The 21,711-nt window shown below is 44.4% G+C and overlaps 1 protein-coding gene across 2 annotated transcripts in view; it reads right to left on the bottom strand.

The window, feature by feature from the left end:
- The window catches only part of EFR3A (EFR3 homolog A), a 71,456-nt gene extending 60,326 nt beyond the window's left edge, over nt 1-11,130 (bottom strand). Inside the window, exon 1 of one of the 2 annotated variants that reach the window (XM_038760698.1) lies at nt 11,059-11,130. Coding sequence is in view for 1 of the 2 variants with exons in the window: in XM_038760697.1 (XP_038616625.1) it covers nt 2,758-2,767 (10 nt within the window). In the remaining variant the exon portion in view is untranslated. Of the gene's footprint in view, nt 1-2,757; nt 2,775-11,058 lie in introns of those variants that run through there. The other variant, XM_038760697.1, reaches the window with a different exon arrangement.
- Between the last annotated feature and the right edge of the window lie 10,581 nt (nt 11,131-21,711).

Raw genomic sequence — 21,711 nt, 5'->3', positions numbered from 1 at the left:
AGGCCCAAATTCTAAACCATTGCTCACAGAGAAACTCGTGTGCAGATGACAAGTCTTTCTGGGATATTAGTAGTGCTTCTTTTATCATTTTTCTTTCACTCTTACCCTGTCCCTCCCCAAAAAATATCCATCCATGTTTATATAACAGATTCTAGAAATAAGAGAACAAGTTTAAAGATGACTATGCCTTTATCTGGTATAAGGGGATTAGAAAAAAGCAAAAGACAATTGTGGTCGGATCTGCCGATCACACAATTAAAAAGGAGCCAGACAGGAACAATAATACACTTATAACAAACACACTACCTTGGGTACACTGCAGCTATTTGTAGTTCTACAATCACCTTCACCTCTCCCAAATGTCCCCAAATAATGGGAATGGAAAACGACTGCTCTAACAGTTATTTCAACTAAGGTCGTAGCTGACACGCCTCATTTTTTAAACTTATTTAAGCCTGTAGAATAATCTCTAGGATCCTCTTTAGCCCTCTTTGACCCCAATGCAGGATGCAACGGAGGCAGCTCCAACAATCCAATCTGTCCTGGGTCGATCCCCAACACGGTGATGTCTAAACAAAATAAACTTTCCAGGGCGAGTAACTTATCAATGATCAGATCCCTCTGTGTTAACTGGCTTCTAGGGAAGAGGTTGTCTTTTCAGACTACACAACAGTAATATTTGTATTCTTTTAAGCAGTGCTTTGCACTAAACGCTGGGGGTAGAAACTACATGGGCTGGGCCTAGGCTTCAGAGGACAAATAACCCTCAAATGGGCAGCATATTGTCATCTTCCTTCCTCTCCCCCTCGTCCTCCTCTCCATCCCCCCATCTTACCTCCCTCCCTTCCCCACAGCACCTGTATATATGTATATATGTTTGTACATATTTTTTTTACTCTATTTATTTATTTAATTTATTTGTATATATCTATTCTATTTATTTTATTTTGTTAGTATGTTTGGTCTCTGTCTCCCCCTTTTAGACTGTGAGCCCACTGTTGGGTAGGGACTGTCTCTATATGTTGCCAATTTGTACTTCCCAAGCACTTAGTACAGTGCTCTGCACATAGTAATACGATCGATGATGATCATCCCCAAATCTGGAACCCCCTTTTTCCTGATGGTAGCAATGTATCAGCCAGTGCGCATCCTCTTTCCTCCCAGTTTCTAATCCATCAGCTGATCAGAAGAAGCAGTGCAGAAGAAGAGGAGGGGTGGTGATAAAACCTCTCCCCCTTTCAATCAATCGTGTTTACTTTCAATTTAATCGTATTTATTGAGCGCCTACTGTGTGCAGAGCACTATACTAACCCCTTGGCAAAGTGCAATACAGCAATAAACAGAGACAATCCCTGCCCACACCACCTCATAGTCTAGAGGGTTTACTAAGCGCTTCCTGTGTGTGGAGCACTGTACTAAGCGCTTCCTGTGTGCAGAGCGCTGTATTAAACGCTTGGGAGAGTACAATATAGCAATAAGGAGGGCCAATCCCTGCCCACAACGAGCTCACAGTCTGCGGAGAAGCAACATGGCTCACTGGAAGGAGCACAGGCTTGGGAGTCAGAGGTCATGGGTTCCAATGCCGGCTCCAGCACTTGTCAGCTGTGTGACTTTGGGCAAGTCACTTCACTTCTCGGTGCCTCAGTTACCTCATCTGTAAAATGGGGATTAAGACTGTGAGCCCCACGTGGGACAACGTGATCACCCTGTATCCCCCCCACCCCAGCGCTTAGAATAGTTCTTCGCGCATAGTAAGCACTTAAATACCATCATTATTATTATTACAGGGTTTACTAAGCGCTTCCTGTGTGTGGATCACTGTACTAAGCACTTGCTGTGTGCAGAGCACTGTACTAAACGCTTGGGAGAGTACAATATAGCAATAAGGAGGGCCAATCCCTGCCCACAACGAGCTCAGTCTGCAGAGAAGCGGCATGGCTCACTGGAAAGAGCACAGGCTTGGGAGTCAGAGGTCATGGGTTCCGATCCCGGCTCCACCACTTGTCAGCTGTGTGACTTTGGGCAAGTCACTTCACTTCTCGGTGCCTCGGTTACCTCATCTGAAAAATGGGGATTAAGACAGTGAGCCGCACGTGGGACAACCTGATGACCTTGTATTCCCCCCAGCGCTTAGAACAGTTCTTTGCGCATGGTAAGTGCTTAACAAATACCATCATTAGTATTACTTTGCACATAGTAAGCGCTTAATAAAAGCCATTATTATTATTATTGTTATTACAGGGTTTACTAAACGCTTCCTGTGTGTGGAGCACTGTATTAAGTGCTTCCTGTGTGTACAGCAACTGCCCTAAACGCTTCCTGTGTTCACAGCACTGTACTAAGTGGTTGGGACAGTAGATTACGACAGAGTTGGCAGACCTGTTCCCCCGCCCACAACCACCCCACAATCCCAAACGGATTTTAAGCTCCTTGAAAATGGGGGGTCGCGCCCGCCCACTGTCCTGGGGTCCCCAGCGTTTAGCACAGAGCTCGGCCCCCGGTGGACAGCGGCCTTCTCACGGGCGGGGCCTCCCAGGCGCTTAGCCCAGTGCTGGGCCCGCAGTGGGCGTTCAATGCAACCCACCGAGTGACTGTTTTATAACAACAGTGCTGTCTGTTGAGCGCTTACTAGGCGGCGGGCACCGTAGTAAGCGCTGGGGTGGATGCGTGCGGTTTGGGGGGGGGGGGGTCCTTCCTCCCTCCGTCCGTCCGTCCGTCCCAAGCGGGGGTCCGGGGGGGGGGGGGGGGGCGGCTCACCGGAAGGCATGGTGGGCCGGGGGGGCCGGTCCTGGGGGGAGGAGGGGGGAAGAGGAGGAGAGGAGGAGGAGGAAGGGGAGGAGGAGGAGGAAGGGGAGGAGGAAGGGGAGGAGGGGAGGAGGGGAGGAGGAGAGGGGGAGGGGGAGGGGAGAGGAGAGGGAGAGGAGGGGGAGAGGAGAGGGAGAGGAGGGGGAGAGGAGAGGGAGAGGAGAGGGAGAGGAGAGGGAGAGAAGAGGGGGGTGAAGGGGGGAGAAGGGGGAGAAGGGGGGAGAAGGGGGAGAAGGGGGGATGAAGGGGGGATGAGATGAAGGAGGGGAGGGGGAAGAGAAGGAGGAGAGGAAGGAGGGGGAAGAGAAGGAGGAGGAGAGGGAGGAGGGAGAAGAGAAGGAGGAGAGGAAGGAGGGGGAAGAGGAGGAGGAGAGGAAGGAGGGGGAAGAGAAGGAGGAGGAGAGGGAGGAGGGAGAAGAGAAGGAGGAGAGGAGGGAGGGGGGAAGAGGAGGGGAGGGAGGGGGGGAAGAGGAGGGGAGGGAGGGGGGGAAGAGGAGGGGAGGGAGGGGGGAAGAGGAGGGGAGGGAGGGGGGAAGAGGAGGGGAGGGAGGGGGGGAAGAGGAGGGGAGGGAGGGGGGGAAGAGGAGGGGAGGGAGGGGGGGAAGAGGAGGGGAGGGAGGGGGGAAGAGGAGGGGAGGGAGGGGGGAAGAGGAGGGGAGGGAGGGGGGGAAGGAGGGGGAAGAGGAGGGGGGGAAGGAGGGGGAAGAGGAGGGGGGGAAGGAGGGGGAAGAGGAGGGGAGGAAGGAGGGAGAAGAAGAGGGGGAAGAGGGGGGAAAAGAGGAGGGGGAAGAGGGCGCAGAGAGGAGGGGGAAGGGAGAAGAGGGGGAGGAGGGGGAAGAAGGGGAGGAGGGAGAGAAGGTAGGGAGGGGGGAAGGAGGAGAAAAAGAGGAGGGAAAAGCGGAGGCGCAGGAGAAAGAAAGGGAGGGGGAGGAGGAAGAAGAGAAGGAGGAAGAGGAGGCCGGATGGAGCCTGGCCGGGCCGGATTTGGGGTCGGAGGTCAGCGGCAGCAGCAGCAGCAGCAGGCGGCGGTGGGCGGCGGTAGCAGCAGCCGGAGCGTCGGTGCGCCGTCGGCGCGGGGCGGGTTACGGGCGGCCGCGCACCCCCGGACCGCCGACCGGGCCCGGGCCCGGGACCCGCCGCTGCCGCCGGACTCAGCTCCGCCCACGCGCACACACACACACACACACACACACACACGGCGGGGGGGCCCAGGGGCGCGGCCGAGCACGAGGAGCGGGCCCGGCGGCGGGGGCGGCGGGGGCTCCGTCCCCCCGGCCGCCTCCAACCGGCCGCCCGCCCGCCCATTGGCCAGGGCCGCTCGCGCCGCGGCCAATCAGATCCCCACGACCCGGAGGACCTAAGACCAGCCCCGCCCCCCCTTAGAATAATAGCACTAATAATAATAATGATAATAATAATAATAGCAGCAGTGGTTAATAATAAGCGCTTACCATGTGCCATGTGCCATCAGACGCAGTCCCTGACCGACAGCTCCAGGGGAGGGACAGCTACAATTGAAACGGGTTGAAACTTGGAAGCTGCTGCCTCATCCTTATGGACTATAAGCTTGTTGCGGGCAGGGACCGCGTCTACCACCTGTTATGTTGTATTCTCACCAATGCTTAGTAGTACGGTGCTCTGCATACAGTAGGGAGTGTTCAATAAATACCGCTGATTTTTTTATTGCTTGGTCAGGAAAGATCATTCCGCTGGCAACAAATGGGTTTTTAAGGCGGACCCGGGCCACAATTTCTGTTCATTTATTTATTTATTTACTCTACGTGTACATATCGATTCTATTTATTTTATTTTGTTAGTATGTTTGGTTTTGTTCTCTGTCTCCCCCGTTTTAGGCTGTGAGCCCACTGGGTTTTTAACTCGGACCCAATGGGTTTTTAACTCGGACCCGGGCCACACTTTCTGTTTATTTATTTATTTACTCTACGTGTACATATCGATTCTATTTATTTTATTTTGTTAGTATGTTTGGTTTTGTTCTCTGTCTCCCCCCTTTTAGACTGTGAGCCCACTGTTGGGTAGGGACTGTCTCTATATGTTGCCAATTTGTACTTCCCAAGCGCTTAGTACAGTGCTCTGCACATAGTAAGCGCTCAATAAATACGATTGATGATGATGATGATGTGCCAACCATCGTTCTAAGCGCCGGGGAGGTGACGAGGTGATCAGGTTGTCCCACGGGGAGCTCACGGTCCTCATCCCCATTTTCCAGATGAGGTCACTGAGGCCCGGAGAAGCCCAGTGACTGGCCCAAAGTCACACAGCGGACATGGAACGAGCATGGGTTTGGGAGTCAAAGGTCACAGGTTCTAATCCTGGCTCCGTCACTTGTCTGCTGTGTGACTTTGGGTGAGTCACTTCACTTCTCTGGGCCTCAGTTATCATCATCACCATCAATCGTATTTATTGAGCGCTTACTGTGTGCAGAGCACTGTACTAGGCGCTTGGGAAGTACAAGTTGGCAACATATAGAGACAGTCCCTACCCAACAGTGGGCTCAGTCCCGGAGAAGCAAAGTGACTGGCCCAAAGTCACACAGCAGACATGGAACGAGCATGGGCTTGGGAGTCAAAGGTCACGGGTTCTAATTCCGGCTCCGCCACTTGTCTGCTGTGTGACTTTGGGCCAGTCGCTTCATTTCTCTGGGCCTCGGTTCCCTCATCTGTAAAACTGGGATTAAAACTGTGAGCCCCACGAGGGACAACCTGATCACCTTATATGCCCCCCAGTGCTTGGCATACAGTCAGCGCTTAACAAATGCCATTATTGTTTATTATTATTATTATTATTATTATTATAATGATGGCATTTATTAAGCGCTTACTATGCACCAAGCACTGTTCTAAGCGCTGGGGAGGGTACATGTTGATCAGGGTATCCCAGGGGCGGCTCACAGCCTTCATCCCCATTTTCCAGATGAGGGAGCTGAAGCCCAGAGAAGCGGCGTGGCTCAGTGGAAAGAGCCCGGGTTTGGGAATCAGAGGTCATGGGTTCTAATCCCAGCTCCCCCTCACATCTGCTGTGTGATCTTGGGCAAGTCACTTAACTTCTCTGAGCCTCAGTTCCCTCATCTGTAAAATGGGGATGAAGACTGTAAGCCCCACGTGGGACAACGTGATCACCTCGTATCCCTCCCCCAGCGCTTAGAACAGTGCTTTGCACATAAGTGCTTAACAAATGCCATCGTTATTATTATTAAAATGACTTGCCCAAGGTCACACAGCTGACAAATGGCGGAGTTGGGATTCAAACCCATGACCTCTGACTCCCAAGCCCGTGCTCTTTCCACTGAGCCACGCTGCTTCTCTTAAAAATAATGGGATTGGTTAAGCGCTTACTATGTGCCAAGCCCTGTTCTAAGCGCTGGGGTAGATACAAACTAATCAGGTTGCCCCACATGGGGCTCACAGTCATTCATTCATTCAATTGTATTTATTGAGAAGCAGCGTGGCTCAGTGGAAAGAGCACAGGCTTTGGAGTCAGATGTCGTGGGTTCGAATCCCGACTCCACCACAAGTCTGCTGTGTGACCTTGGGCAAGTCACTTAACTTCTCTGAGCCTCAGTTACCTCATCAGTAAAAATGGGGATTAAGACTGTGAGCCCCACGTGGGATGACTTGATCACATTGTATCCCCCCCAGCGCTTAGAACAGTGCTTTGCACATAGTAAGCGCTTAACAAATGCCATCATTATTATTATTATTATTATTATTATTGAGCACTTACTGTGCACAGCACTGTACTTGGGAAGTACAAATTGGCAACATACAGAGATGGTCCCTACCCAACAATGGGCTCACAGTCTAAAAGGGGAGGACAGACTACAAAACAAAACAAGTAGGCAGGTGTCAACACTATCGGAATAAATAGAATTATAGCTATATACACATCATTAATAAAATTAAGTATGTACAAATAAAATAGAGATTAAAAATGTAGAAATATATGCAAGTGCTGTGGGGAGGGGAAGGGGGTAGGGCAGGGGAGGGAGGAGGAGAGGAAAAAGGGGGGGGGCTCAGTCTGGGAAGGCCTCCTGGAGGAAGTGAGCTCTCAGGGCTTTGAAGGGAGGAAGAGAGCAGTCTTCATTCCCATTTTATAAATGAGGCTCAGAGAATAATAATAATACTGATAATGTTGGTATTTGTTAAGCACTTCCTATGTGCCAAGCACTGTGCTAAGCTCTGGGGTAGATACAAGGTCATCAGGTTGTCCCATGTGGGGCTCACAGTCTTCATCCCCATTTTACAGATAAGGTCACTGAGGCCCGGAGAAGTGAAGTGACTTGCCCAAGGCTACACAGCAGACAAGCGGCGGAGCCGGGATTAGGACTCGTCCTCTGACTCCCAAGCCTAGTCTCTTGCCACTAGGCCACGCTACTTTGAAATAAATCACTTTGTGCCAAGCACTGTGCTAAGTGCTGGGGGTACGAGCAAATCGGGTTCATTCATTCATTCAATCGTATTTATTGAGCGCTTACTGTGTGCAGAGCACTGTACTAAGCGCTTGGGAAGTACAAGTTGGCAACATATAGAGACGGTCCCTATCCAACAGTGGGCTCACAGTCTAGAAGGTGACTCACAGTCTAGAAGGGGGCTCACAAGGTTGAATCCCCATTTTACAAATGAGGTCACTGAGGCTCAGAGAAGTGAAGTGACTTGCCCCAGGTCACACAGCAGACAAGTGGCGGAGCCGGGATTAGAACCTATGCCCTATATCACCCACTCTAGGGCTGGCCGGGAGAGGCTGCGTGGACTGGTGCCAAATAGAATTATTATTATTATTATCATTAATAATAATAATAATATCGTCCATGGGTCAGAAGATCAGTCATATTTGTTAGGTGCTTCCTATGCCGATCACTGTACTAAGCGCTTGGGAGAGAACAGTAGAACAGAGTTGGTGGACACTTGCCCCTCCTCATCTCAGGAATGAAGATGAGATCTCCATTCATTCAATTATATTTATTGAGTGCTTAGTACAATGTCTTCGTGATGATCTTTGTGAAGATCTCATTCTCGTCATGAACTTCTCCCTACCTCTCAGTTTTTTTTTTCAGAGCGCTTACTGTGAGCATTATGAGAACTATACTAGTCGCTTGTGAGAATACAAAACAAGAGAGTAGATACAATCCCTGGCCACAGGAGTTTACAGAACTAGAGGTGGGGGTCAAGACAGACAATAAAATAAATTATTAATGGATGTGTACTTAATTGCTGGGGGGGCTGGAGGAGGGCTGCATATCAAAGCGCTTAAGGCTCAAAAAATACCGCATCTTGATATGATGGAGAGGGACTGGAAGCTGGATGTGTAACAGGGTCCACTCACCCAAGAAACTGGGGCAAAGTAATGACTGTCGCCCCTTTTCTCTTGTACATATTTACTATTCTATTTATTTTGTTAATAATGTGCATTGAGCTTTAATTCTATTTGTTCAGAAGACTTGACACCTGTCCACATGTTTTGTTTTTGTTGTCTGTCTCCCCCTTCTAGACCGTGAGCCCGTTGTTGGGTAGGGACCGTCTCTATATGTTGCCAACTTGGACTTCCCAAGCGCTTAGTACAGTGCTCTGCATACAGTAAGTGCTCAATAAATATGATTGAATGAAAGAATGGAAATATGGGGGGGTGTTGTGGTCTTCCATGCTCTTATGGCACTGGGGAACCAGGGAATTCCCCGGGTATGGATTTTTACCCACAGTTCTAGGAATTTTTCCAAAATTATCATTTGGTTTTTTTTATCGTATATAGGGGGGAAATTAGAAAAGAAATCGTGATTTTTTTCAAAAACTGCAGGAACTGTTAGCAAAATTTAATTTAAACAAAACAAAGAGCCTGATTTTAGTAAATACCCATAGTAGATCATGCCTTTGATCTAATTGTTTAAAATAACAGTGTTTCTTAAAAAGCTTTTCCAGCTGTTTAGTCTGCATTAATCAAGAACTATTAACCTTGTTATTTTAGTGTATTGTTCATTATACATTTGATTCTATTTTCACAACACACAAATGACTGTGGCATTTTGCTCTCGGAATGATAATGAGAGTCTCATGTGCAAAATGTATTTGTGGGCTGTGAAAGGGTTGGATAAAGTTATGGTTCATTTTTAGTTCTTTGCTTTATTCCATTGGAAAGTCTCATTTCTTTCTTTTATACATGACAGGAACAGCTGCAGGGAAAAGTGAAACCTGGAGCTCTTTTGAAAAAAACACACAAAACGACAACAACTGAAATTGCTGAAATTGGAGCCAGTCCTTCCACTGCACCAGATCAATCAGTCGTATTTATTGAGCACTTACTGTGTGCACTGTACTAAGTGCTTCCTATAGAATGTAATTATAGAGACTTTATTTAAAGAGGTATCTGGAGTACCAACTCTGTTGTATTCTCTCAAGTGCCTATTACAGAGCTATCAATCAAGCAAGCAATCATATTTATTGAGTGCTATGTTCAGAGCACTGTACTAAGTGCTTGAGGAGTACAATGCAATAGAGTTGGTAGACACATTCCCTGCCCACAGCAAGCTGCACCCAGTAAGTGCTCAGTAAATACCGTTGATTAGATGATTCATGTTTTATTATCTTTGATTTTATTCTTCATTCATTCAATCATATTTATTGAGTGCTTACTGTGTGCAGAGCACTGTACTAAGTGCTTGGGAAGTACAAGTCGGCAACATATAGAGACGGTCCCTACCCAACAACGGGCTCATAGTCTAGAAGGGGGAGGCAGACAACAAAACATGTAGACAGGTGTCAAAACCGTCAGAATAAATAGAATTACAGCTTTATGCACATCATTAACAATATGAATAGAATAGTAATATGTACAAGTAAAATAAATAGAGTAATAAATCTGTACAAAAATATACAAGTGCTGTGGGGATGGGGAGGAGGAGAGGAAAAAGCAACAAAAACTTGGGAATCAAAAGACCTGAATTCTCATCCTGGTTCTTCCTGCAGCTGACTACTGCAAATTCATTCATTCAATCGTATTTATTGAGCACTTACTGTGTGCAGAGCACTGTACTAAGCGCTTGGGAAGTACAAGTTGGTGACAATATAGAGACGGTCCCTACCCAACAACGGGCTCACAGTCTCCATTCCCGCCAGCCTACTTGCACCTTGTACTGTTGTCCCAGCAGGAACGTAACGGACAGGGATGAGAGAGGGAGCTCAATACCCTTGATTGATCGATTTAATTAAAGGCACAGTTATAATTTTAAAACCCATTTTGGGGGAAGTAGTTGGGGACAATGACATTCCTGCATAAACATCTCCAAGTAACTGCAAAGTTATTCTGGAAGAAATGAGCTGATATTGTGCTGAGAAGATGTACACGTTCATGTACTTTTTAAGGATGATGTATAATAATAATAATAATAATGGCATTTGTTAAGCACTTACTAGGTGCAGAGCACTGTTCTAAGTGCTGGAGAGGTTACAAGGCGATCAGGTTCCATGGGGGGCTGAGTCTTTATCCCCATTTTACAGATGAGGTAACTGAGGCACAGAGAAGTTAAGTAACAGGGTTATTTTAGAAGTCATAGCCAATCTTTAAGTAACTGTAAAGTAGACTAGAGAAGGGTGATGAGCGGAAGGCTAGAAATTTTTACTTTTTTATGGTATCTGTTAAGTACTTACTATGAGCCAGGAACTTTGTGAAGCAGTGTGGCTCAGTGGAAAGAGCACGGGCTTTGGAGTCAGAGGTCATGGGTTCAAATTCCGGCTCCGTCAACTGTCAGCTATGTGACTTTGGGCAAGTCACTTAACTTCTCTGTGCCTCAGTTACCTCATCTGTAAAATGGGGATTAAAATTGTGAGCCCCCCTGGGACAACCTGATCACCTTGTAACCTCCCCAGCGCTGAAAACAGTGCTTTGCACATAGTAAGCCCTTAACAAATACCATCATCAACTTTACTAAGCGCTGGGGTAGATACAAGCTAATCAGGTTTTATCTATCAGTCCATATCCCACAGTCTTTAATCCCCATTTTACAGATGAAGTTACTAAGGAACAGGGAAGTTAAGTGACTTGCCCAAGGTCACACAGCAGACAAGTGGCAGAGTGGCATTAGAACCCAGGTCCTGCCGACTCCTAGGCCGTGCTCTATCCACTAGGCCATTGTTGCATCTGCATTAAATTTTCTTCTTTACAGAGGGGGAAAAAACCTGTAATATCACATTAATTCGGACTCTCCTAATAAAAAATTGGTGAAAATATAATCACTATACTTACCTCCCTGGTTAATCCATTTCTCCTCTCCACTTTTACCAAAGGAAGGTACGTTTTTGACCTTCAGTAGGATACCTGTGGAAAGACACAGACACGGTGTCAAACTTGCTACCCTAAAGACAGTGTAAAAAGCCAGGCAGAGGAAGACAGATCGGTTAGAACACCAGAAAGCTTAGGAAATGGCACCCTCACCAAACTATAACAAAACCGCATTTTCAAAATATGTTAATACAGTTCAAGTTCTTCCCACATCTAGACTGAACTCCAACCTTTTAAGTCCAAAATTTGGGAAGTTGTGCTCCACCCCAAGACAAGATGATAGATACACTTTCACGGCTTGAATGGTTAAAACGTTCCACCACCACGCAATCAATTGACCAGAAGTATTTCTTGAGCATTTACTCAGTGTAAAGCATTGTACTAAGCACCTGGGAGAGAATGTTAGCATTATTAGACGTGCTTCCTGCCCTTAGAGAGTTTTACAATTTAGTGAGGGAGACAGACATTAAAATGGTGTGCAGGTAGATGTGAGTGGGAAAAGGGGTTGTAGACCTGAGTTAGTGCTCAGGTAATAGGGAATAAAAGGTATTTCAATCATATTTATTGAGTGCTTACTGGGTGCAGAGCACCGTACTAAGTGCTTGGAAGAGTACAATATAAAAATAAACAGATACACTCCCTGCTCACAATAAGGTTATAGTCTAGGTATTTGCTTTGGTGCTATTTTGGGGGGTGGGAGATTGTGAATGCTCAGGGACCTCCCATGCACTCCGTCCTGCCCTCCCCACCAACTTCACCAAAGCAAACCAATTAACTTGTTGCCTAGTGGATAAAGCCAGGGCCTTGGAAGGACCTGGGTTCTAATTCCATCTCCGTCACTTGTCATCTGGGGCAAGTCACTTAACTTCTCTGGGTCTCAGTTTCCTTATCTTTAAATGACAATTCAGTGCTACTAGGCCACATCGCTTCCATACTGCATAAGACCCTGGCATTCAATTTAAGACACCCAACACTTCTAATATGAATCACAAGATCATGAATCATAATTTGATGTACATAGCTCTTGGTTTCTTATATTTTATTATAAAAATACCTCCTTGCACTTCCAAGTTAAAATAGGACCATCGTTTTCTGACCCCAGTACTGAAAATAGAACATTTCCTCTGTTAAGGGAGAGAAACCATCAATCAATTGGTGGTATATACTGAACACAGAGTGCAAAACACAGTACAGCATTTTTGACCTGGCAACAAAATTCTCAAGGCAAAGTTTGAGGCTACAAGCATTTTCTTTTAACCAGCAATAATCTGGCAGAGTGGTTCAACTGTTTTCTTCCTTTCTGACAGAAAGAAAAGGAGAACTGCATCATGATTGACTTGACAGCACACTATAAAGCAGAAGAAAATTGCCACTTCCCTCACAGTTTTCTATTCATGTCATACAGTTGGCCCACAGTATAAAAGCTAATGTGAAATTAGACACTTTGCATCCACTGGGGATTCCATATCTCTTTTTCTCTTGGGTTTAAAGAGAACTCAATCTCTTCTTTCCACTCTCACCAAGCATCCTTTACTTGGGGTAAATTCAGAACACTCTGTTGGATCTGTTCTGATTAATGTTTTTGGCTGGGTTGTACCACTTTTACTCAAACGCCATTGAAAGTTTTTGTGGAAACATTCGTGACAGTGCTTAGATTTTAGGCTCCTATATTGCTGATTTCTCTATAAGATAGTGCATTGTTGACACACATTCTCTTTGGAATGCCCAGGTGGAAATTATACATATTCCCTGTCCCTCTGGGGGCTCACGATCTAGGAGCCTTAAATTTCTCTATATTTTTATTCAATTTGTACATTTATTCATTTCGATTATTTGTTGACATTTTTATATTGGTCACCCTTTTCAGAGTGTAAGGTGGAAGGGAACGTGTCACTCCTTTATTTTGTTCTTTAGCGCCTCAAGGCTAGAGTTTGGGTCTGTCACCTCTATTGAATTCTCCCAGTTTCTAAGTACAGTGCTCTGAACACATTAGAGAAGCGGTGTGTCCTAGTGGATAGAGCACAGGTCTGAGTCAGAAGGACATGGATTCTAATCCCAGCTCAACCACTTGTCTGCTGTGTGACTTTGGGCAAGTTATTCAACTTCTCTGAGTCTCGGTTACCCCGTCTAAATAATGAGGATTAAGACTGTGAGTCCCACGTGGGGTATGGACTGTGTCCAATCTGATTAGCCTCTATCTACCCCAACACTTAGTACCAGTGCTTAGCACATAGTAAGTGCTTAATACCATCATTATTATTATAATTATTATCATGCCTGGCACAAGTTAAGCACTTAACAAATACCATAAAAAGTTAGCATTTGGGTAAATATTATCGATTGATGATCTGTCCTTTTGAGAGTCTAGGCCTGACTTCTGCTGTAAGATATATCTGCAATTCACAGCATGATGAAACCTTGCAGAAAGATGAAGAATTAACTAAATGAAGATGAAGATGAACTAAACTGGTTCTTTGTCCCAGAAATTAACTGTAGTTCCAGTCCCTCCTGACATCTGAAATAGAAGTTGTATTTGAGCCAGACAAGTTGCCAAGTCGAAGAGCATTCTTGAAAAGAAGACAACCTTTCAATGTCATGGGGTTGAAAGGCGGCCCCTCCTCCTTTTCTAATTAAGCACAGTTTCTAATTTGGGTCACTTTGAAAGGCAACCCAATGCAGAAGTTTAAAACAGGAGGAAACGATATGATTCAGAAGAGTAAATGCTTTAGAAAGCAAGCTCCAAAAACAGTTTAAAAAATAAAACTGGATTATGCATTCAGAGAGGAACATTACAACTTCTGGTAGGAAGTTAATGTCAGAGTTATGACCATCCCAAAGTTCATTTCCCAGCTATTTAATGTTGCTCTAACCCCTTAAGTGAACTTACTCTGATATTCGCTAAAACAAAATAAGTAGTTACCATAGCAACACCTACATTACTTTATCAGTCACCATCCTACTAGGAAAAAAGAACTGATCTTCACAGAACATATTAAACAGCATTTCATGTCGATGAAGTTTTTATAGTCTCATAAGAGCAAAATACAATATAATCTCCAAGTAGGTGCCATTTTTGATCTTTATAGTTTGTGTTCACTTTCAAAGTAATGACTACCAAAATCATGTAATCATTACATTTACATTATTGCTTCACATTGCAATTTAAGCTCTGGTGGCTCATTTATTAAGTCATAATAGAGCAGAAGACCTGAAGGTTGTCCGACCAGGGCAGCCAATGAGGTAAAACAGAACTCCATAAAAGGTTTCAGTCCTGTTCCATGTATTTCTCACAGCAACGTGGGAGAATGCAACAAGAATCCAGGAGGCTAGCAACTAGAACATACTTCTAATCCACTTTAACAGGCTCTGAGCATCACTGGAAATCCTAGAGGCAGTTAGTCAGATAGGCAGTAGTACTGAGTACTTACTATGTGCAAGAGCACTGTACTAATTGCTTGGTAAAATACAGTATAATAGTAAACACACACATATTCCCTGCCCACAACGAGCTTACAGGTTAAAGGGGGACTTTGCAGTCTAGAGGGCAACATTTATTCAAAAATCGCTCTAAGTGGAGATGGTACTCAGCGCTTAGAACAGTGCTCCAGCGCTTAGAACAGTGCTTTACACATAGTAAGTGCTTAATAAATTCCATTATTATTATTATTATGACCTAGAAGCCTACGCCCAAAAAAATGACTGCAACTGTCTTAACCCAGGTCTAATGAATGATGGTGATCAGATTGAAGACAACTAGCCTGTCCTAAGGAAACCCTGTCCCCAAGCAGGGTTGGGGACATAATAATAATAGTATTTGTTAAGTGCTTACTATGCGCCAAGAACTGTTCTAAGCACTGGGGTAGATACAAGCTAATCAGGTTGGATACAGACCCTGTCCCACAAGGGGCTCACAGTCTTAATCTTCATTTTACAGATGAGGTAACTGAGGCTCAGAGAAGTTAAGTGAGTTGCCCAAGATCACACAGCAGACGGTGGCAGAACCGGAGTTAGAATCCACGTCTTCTGACTCTCAAGCCCTGTCTCTTGCCATTAGGCTATTGTCTAATATTATGATAGACAAGGAAATAGGAAATTCCAACAAAAAAAATGCTTAATACAGTGCCCAGTAAATGCTAAGAAAACACTTTGATTGACTAATAGGCAAACCAACGCCTCCAATGAGAGCCTATCAGAGAGAATGTGGTAGCAGTGTGCTGTGAAGATTCTGATTCAGCTGTCTCTCTAGAGCTGTAATGTGGTCCAACCCTCCCTAAGGATGAAAAAATTTGTTTCTGGAACTAGGCAGAATAGCCTAGTGTAAAGGGAAGCAGAGAAGCTGTGTGACCTAGTGGTGAGAGCCCAGAATTAGGGTTAGAAGGACCTGGGTTCTAATCTCTGCTCTGCCACTTGTCTGCTGTATGACTTTGGGCAAGCCACTTAACTTCTCTGTACCTCAGTTACTTCATCGATAAAAAATGGGGATTAAGACTGTGAGCCCCATGTGGGACACATACTGTGTCCAACCCTATTAGCTTGTATCTACTCTGGCACTTAGTACAGTGTGTAGAACATAGTAAGTGTATTGCAAATACCATTAAAAAAAGAGAGCATTGGTCTGCAAGCCGTGAGACTAGGGTTCTAATCCCAGATCTTCCACCTACCTGCTTGGGTAAATCACAAACTTTCTGTGCCTCAGTTCCCTTGAGAAGTAATGGGGCCTAGTGGAAAAAGCACGGGGCTGAGAGCCAGGAGACCTTTCATTCATTCATTCAACTGTATTTATTGAGTGCTTACTGTGTGCAGAGCACTGTACTAAGCACTTGGGAAGTACAAGTCGGCAACATATAGAGATGGTCCCTACCCAACAACGGGCTCACAGTCTAGAAGACCTGCACTCTAATCCCAGCTCCAAAACTTGCCTGCTAAATGACCTTGGGCAAGTCACTTCACTTACCTGTGCCTCAGTTTCTTCATCTGTAAAAAGGGTCCTGAATAACTGTTCTCCTTCTCCTTTAGACTTTGAACCGAATGTGGGACAAAGAATATATCTGACCTGATTATCTTGAATCTACCCCAGTGCCTGGTACAGTGCTTGGCATAGAGTAAGCACTGAAAAATTCCACAACTATCATTATGGAAATGGGGTTTAAATAGCTATCCTCACTCCCTCTTAGACCGTGAATCCCTCCTTCCTTTCCTCCTACTCCCCCTCCCCATCCCCACCGCCTTACCTCCTTCCCCTCCCCACCACACTTGTATATATGTATATATGTTTGTACATATTTATTACTCTATTTTACTTGTACCTATTTATTCTATTTATTTTATTTGGTTTATATGTTTTGTTTTGTTGTCTGTCTCCCCCTTCTAGACTGTGAGCCCGCTGTTGGGTAGGGACCGTCTCTATATGTTGCAAACTTGTACTTCCCAAGCACTTAGTACAGTGCTCTGCACACAGTAAACGCTCAATAAATACGATTGAATGAATGAATGAATGAATCCCATGTGACGGTGTCTGATCTGATGTCATTGTGTTCTAGACTGTGAGCTCGTTGTGGGCAGGGAACGAGTCTGTTTGTTGTAATATTGTATTCTTCCAAGTGCTTAATACAGTGCTTTGCACACAATAAGTGCTCAATAAATACAACTGAATGAGTGACTATATCTACTCCAGTGCTTGGCACATGGTAATACTTAAATATCACAATTATTATTACCATCATTATTGGGGAATAAAAAATGAGAAATGTTCCCTGTCCATAGAAATCCTACCCACAAATAAGTAATATGTTGTTCAGTAAACCGTGCAGAGACCCCAGGTTCAGTCTGTGGCAGGATGGACATTAAATATATTTCTAACATTTAGAAATGTTTCTGAAAAACACATTTTTTTCACTATGTGCCAGATACTGCACTAAGCTCGGGAGAAGATACAAACTAATCAGATTGGACCTTGTCCCTTCCCCACATAGGGCCTACAGTGTTAATCCCCATTTAACAGATGAGGTAACTGGCACAGAGAAGCTAAATGATTTGCCCAAGGTCACACAGCAGACAAGTGGAAAAGCCAAAATTTGAACTCAGGTCCTCCTACTCCCAAGCCCGTGCTCTTTCCACGCTGCTTTTCCTTATAACTCTGCATATGACCCAACATCTTTGCTGAATTATTAGATGAATTGTTAGTTCAGTTCAAGATTAGTGATGTCTGCATTTCTGAAATTCAGTCCTAGTTTGAAGGACTTATTTGTAAACTCCTTGAAGACAGAGATAGTGTCATCTAAACCAATTTCTCCCAAATGCTTAGTACAATATTCTGCACACAGTAGGCACTCAGTAAATATTGTGGATTGATTAAAGGTAAAACCTAGTATGGAAATTTGAGGTCCGAATAACTAGTTGTAAGTCCACAAGACTAATAGATAATAAGATGAAATAATAAGATGATTCAATATTAGTATGTGCTAAGCCTGCAGTCTGATTGATATTATTGAACAATTCTGAAATTGCAGTTAGAGTAACCACTATTACTCCTAATAAGTAGGCAGTGCTGTTCTCATTTTTAGACATACATTTAATAACTTAAATCCTCAGCATCTAAAAGGAATGATGACAAACCTATTAAAATCAGGCAGTGGACCTACAGGAAATGCCTGCCTCTCTCCTTTCTGTTTCCTACTTAGTTTTCACAAGAAAATGAATGTTAGAAAGTTAAGTGTCTTTAGTAGGAGCCAGTTAATCACCTACAAGAAAGAATGGTTATATTGCTTTTTTACCCCCTAAAATCAGGACTATTTTTTCCACCCAATATAAACTGAAGCTTACCAATGTTATTAGGGTGCTTAATCCCAAGTGTCTAGTACAGTACTCTATACAGTGTAAGCACTTAATAAATATCATTGATTGATTGATAGACTGTAAACTCCATGAAGGCAAAAATTAAGTCGAGCAACTCCACCGTACTTTCCCAAGCACTTAGTGCAGTGCTCCACATTCAGTAAGCACTCAATAAGTTCCAGTGACTGATAAACAAACAACGGTCTCAGAGAGGTTGCCCAAATTCACACAGCATGCTAGGGACAGATTTAGGATTAGAACTCGGGTCCCTCAATTTCCAATCCCAAATTTTCTCCAACAAGGGGTATGTTCTCCACTGGATCAAACTATCCCACTCCATCACAAGTGTTCAGAACTCCAGCTCTCTCTTTCTAAGAAACCTCCTAACCAGGAGTTTGGTTCCCTTAGGGACAACCATCAGCAATGGAAAACGAGTAACTTCAGTGATTTCCCTCATAACAGCCTGTTCCCATTCAAATTCTCCTGGCATAGGCACAGCTTGGATGTTCGACCTTTTTTGTAACCTGACGCCTTTTCTTTTCAGAGTCAGCTCTGGCATTTCCCTGTCAGTCTAAAAATAACACCTTGTAAAATTCAATCTTTCCTTCATCTAGAAATGGTCGAACTTCTCCTCTTGAGTAGACTTTATTAATCTTTGAGGACGTCATTTAAATGACTACAGGAAAAGCTCCTGAGTAATTTTAAAAATCCCTGATTTGATGGATTAATTATCTGGATACATTTTAGAAGCTCAAGTACATCATTTAGGTGGGATCCTTAGAATGGAAAATAAAGGTTTTTCCAGAATTAACCTTCCTCTTGGTAGGTGGTTATGGAGGGAGATTCAAGACTTTAGTCTTCTTCTTTTCAAAAGGCAAATTCTGTATTTTCTGAATAAAATCTGCCTGCAGTAAACATTCAAAAATTATGCCATTTTCACCAATAAACCCTGATACCTGAAAGATTTTCACTCACTCAACAGTATTTCTTGGGTATCTACTGTAGCTACAGTACTTCACAGTGTACAATAGACTTAAAAGATATATTTTCATCCCTTGAGGAGCTTGCAAAGGGTTAGCTTCACAGATGGTAAAAAGCAGGAGATAAAACATAGATACAACTGGTAATAGCCAGAATATGACATCTCCTCCAACAGGGTTTCCAGACTAAGCCTTTTATTTCCCCTCTCCCCCCTCCTTTCTGCATTGACTACCTCAACTGGCCATGTTCTGTTCAAGGACTTCAATACCGATTCCAACCTTACAATAATTATGCATTATGATTTTCCCAACCCCTAATTATTTTAATGTGTCTCTCCCTGTAGGCTGTAAGCTCCTTGTGGACATGGATTGCGTCTAGTAGCTCTTTTGTACTGTACTTTCTCAAGAGCTTAGTATTGTACATTTCACTCAGTAAATACCCTTGGTGGATTGACTGAAGTAGAGTGTGTAAAATAAGTAGGGAAAGACTCGTGGAGGAGCTGGATTTTCAGAAGGCTTTAGGGAATGGAGAAGGCTATGATCTGATTGATTCAAGATATGAGAAATTCCAGGCTGGAAGAAATGTCTGAGCAAAGGATCAGAGGCGGTAGAGTCGAGAGCAAGGTACAGTAGGAAGGTGAGATTTAGAGGAGAAAATGGTATAAGTTGGGGAATAGAGGGAGAAATGAGTTGATATGCTTGAAGTATAATGATGTTGGAGAGCTTTTAATTTAATCAGCGTGACCTAGTAGAAGGACCGCAGGCCTGGAAGTCGGAAGACTTGGGTTCGAATCCAAGCTCTGCCACTTGCCTGCTGCAGTATTTTGGGCAAGTTACTTAACTTCTCTGTGCCTCAGTTTTTCCTCCATGGTAAAATAGAGATTTGGTACCTGCTCTCCTTTCTACTTAGAGTGTGAGCCCCATGTGGGATAGAGACTGTGTCTGACCTGATTGAGAAGCAGCGTGGCTCAGTGGAAAGACCACAGGCTTTGGAGTCAGAGGTCATGGGTTCAAATCCCAGCTTTGCCACTTGTCAGCTGTGTGACTTTGGGTAAGTCACTTAACTTCTCTGGTGCCTCAGTTACCTCATCTGTAAAATGGGGATTAAGACTGTGAGCCCAACATGAGACAACTTGATCACCTTGTAACCTCCCCAGCGCTTAGAACAGTGCTTTGCACATAGTAAGCGCTTAATAAATGCCATCATTATTATTATTATTGTACCAACACCATTGCTTAGAACAGTGCTTGGCCCATAGTAAGCAAAAGTCAGGGTTAATCATGAAATGTTTTCTGGAGGAGATAGGCCTTCATCCGTGCTACTCTGAATGACCACAATGGTGAAACCAAGCCGTTTCCTTTTAAAATGGGTATCCCCCCCGCTGGTACACTAAATTGGATTTTAGTGGAGGGAACAAAGTCTCAAAGATTAGGGTGACCTATTTCACCATTAAAGACCTTCATGCCTTGCTTCCAATGTTTAGGTTGTTATTCATGGCGCATTCCTGACTTCCAAGCCCTCACAGAGAAGCAGATCAAAATATAATTAGAAAATACAGTTTTGCCTCCAGCTATGACCCTGATCTCACTGGAGAGCGTTGATTTTTATCGGCCAATTCTTCATGGGGAGAAAAAAGCCAACGCAGTGAGGAGGAAAAAGCACCTCCATTTCCCCAAACAGAGACTTAGATAAGCTTTTGCGTATGCTGCAGCAGACAGAGACTTGCTTATTCATTTATTCATTCATTCATTCAATGATATTTATTGAGCGCTTACTGTGTGCAGACCGTGACAGGAAGGAAGTTTGGAAAAAGCATAAAGCTGGTGAGTCAGTAGATCAGGGTCTTAGCCCCAACTCTACCACTTGTCCACTGTGTGATCTTGAGCACGTCATTCAATCTCGCTGGGCCTCAGTTTCCTCATTTGTAAAATGGGAATAAAATACCTTTTACCCCTCAATTTTTTTATGGTATTTGTTAAGCACTTACTATATGTCAAGCACTGTTCTGAGTACTGGGGTAGGTACAAATTAATCTGGTGGGACAGTCCCTGTCCCACATGCGGCTCACATGTGCATCTAGCTTTATTTCTATCTATTCTGATGACTTGACACCTGTCTACATGTTTTGTTTTGTTGTGTGTCACCCCTTCTAGACTGTGAGCCCATTGTTGGGCAGGGACTGTCTCCATATGTTGCCAACTTGTACTTCCCAAGCGCTTAGTACAGTGCTCTGCACACGGTAAGCGCTCAATAAATACGATTGAATGAATGAATGAATAGTAGTAGGGAGAACACAAATTGAATCCCCATTTTACAGTTGAGGAACCTGAGGCAGAAAGGACTGAAGTGATTTGCCTAAGGTCACAGAGCAGGCAAATGGCAGAGCTAGTATTAGACTAATAATAATAATTATGGCATTTATTAAGCCCTTACTATGTGCCAGGCACCGTTCTAAGTGCTGGGGTAGATAAAAGATTATTGGGTTGGACACAGTCCCTGTCCCATTTGGGCTCACAGTTTTAATCCCTTTTTTACAGATGAGGTAACTGAGTCACAGAGAGGTTAAGTGACTTGCCCAAAGTTATACTGACTTTCTACTGCCTTTGGTGCCTCTATAACCACTTTCTTTGCATCATGCCATTTGGATATGGTAGTTTTAGTCACTTCTGCAGTTCCGTGGTCTTATAAAGTGATGCTTAACTCTGTCCCCGCACATCTGATCTAGCAGAATCATCGCTTACCATTCAGCTCACTGCTCCCAGTGGCCTCTGTTTAATTAGCATCCAAACAGGCAAAGTGAAG

Source organism: Tachyglossus aculeatus, chromosome 18 (genome assembly GCF_015852505.1).
Source record: "Tachyglossus aculeatus isolate mTacAcu1 chromosome 18, mTacAcu1.pri, whole genome shotgun sequence".
Classification (NCBI taxonomy): domain Eukaryota; kingdom Metazoa; phylum Chordata; class Mammalia; order Monotremata; family Tachyglossidae; genus Tachyglossus; species Tachyglossus aculeatus.
This window is presented reverse-complemented; position numbering and strand designations above follow the sequence as displayed.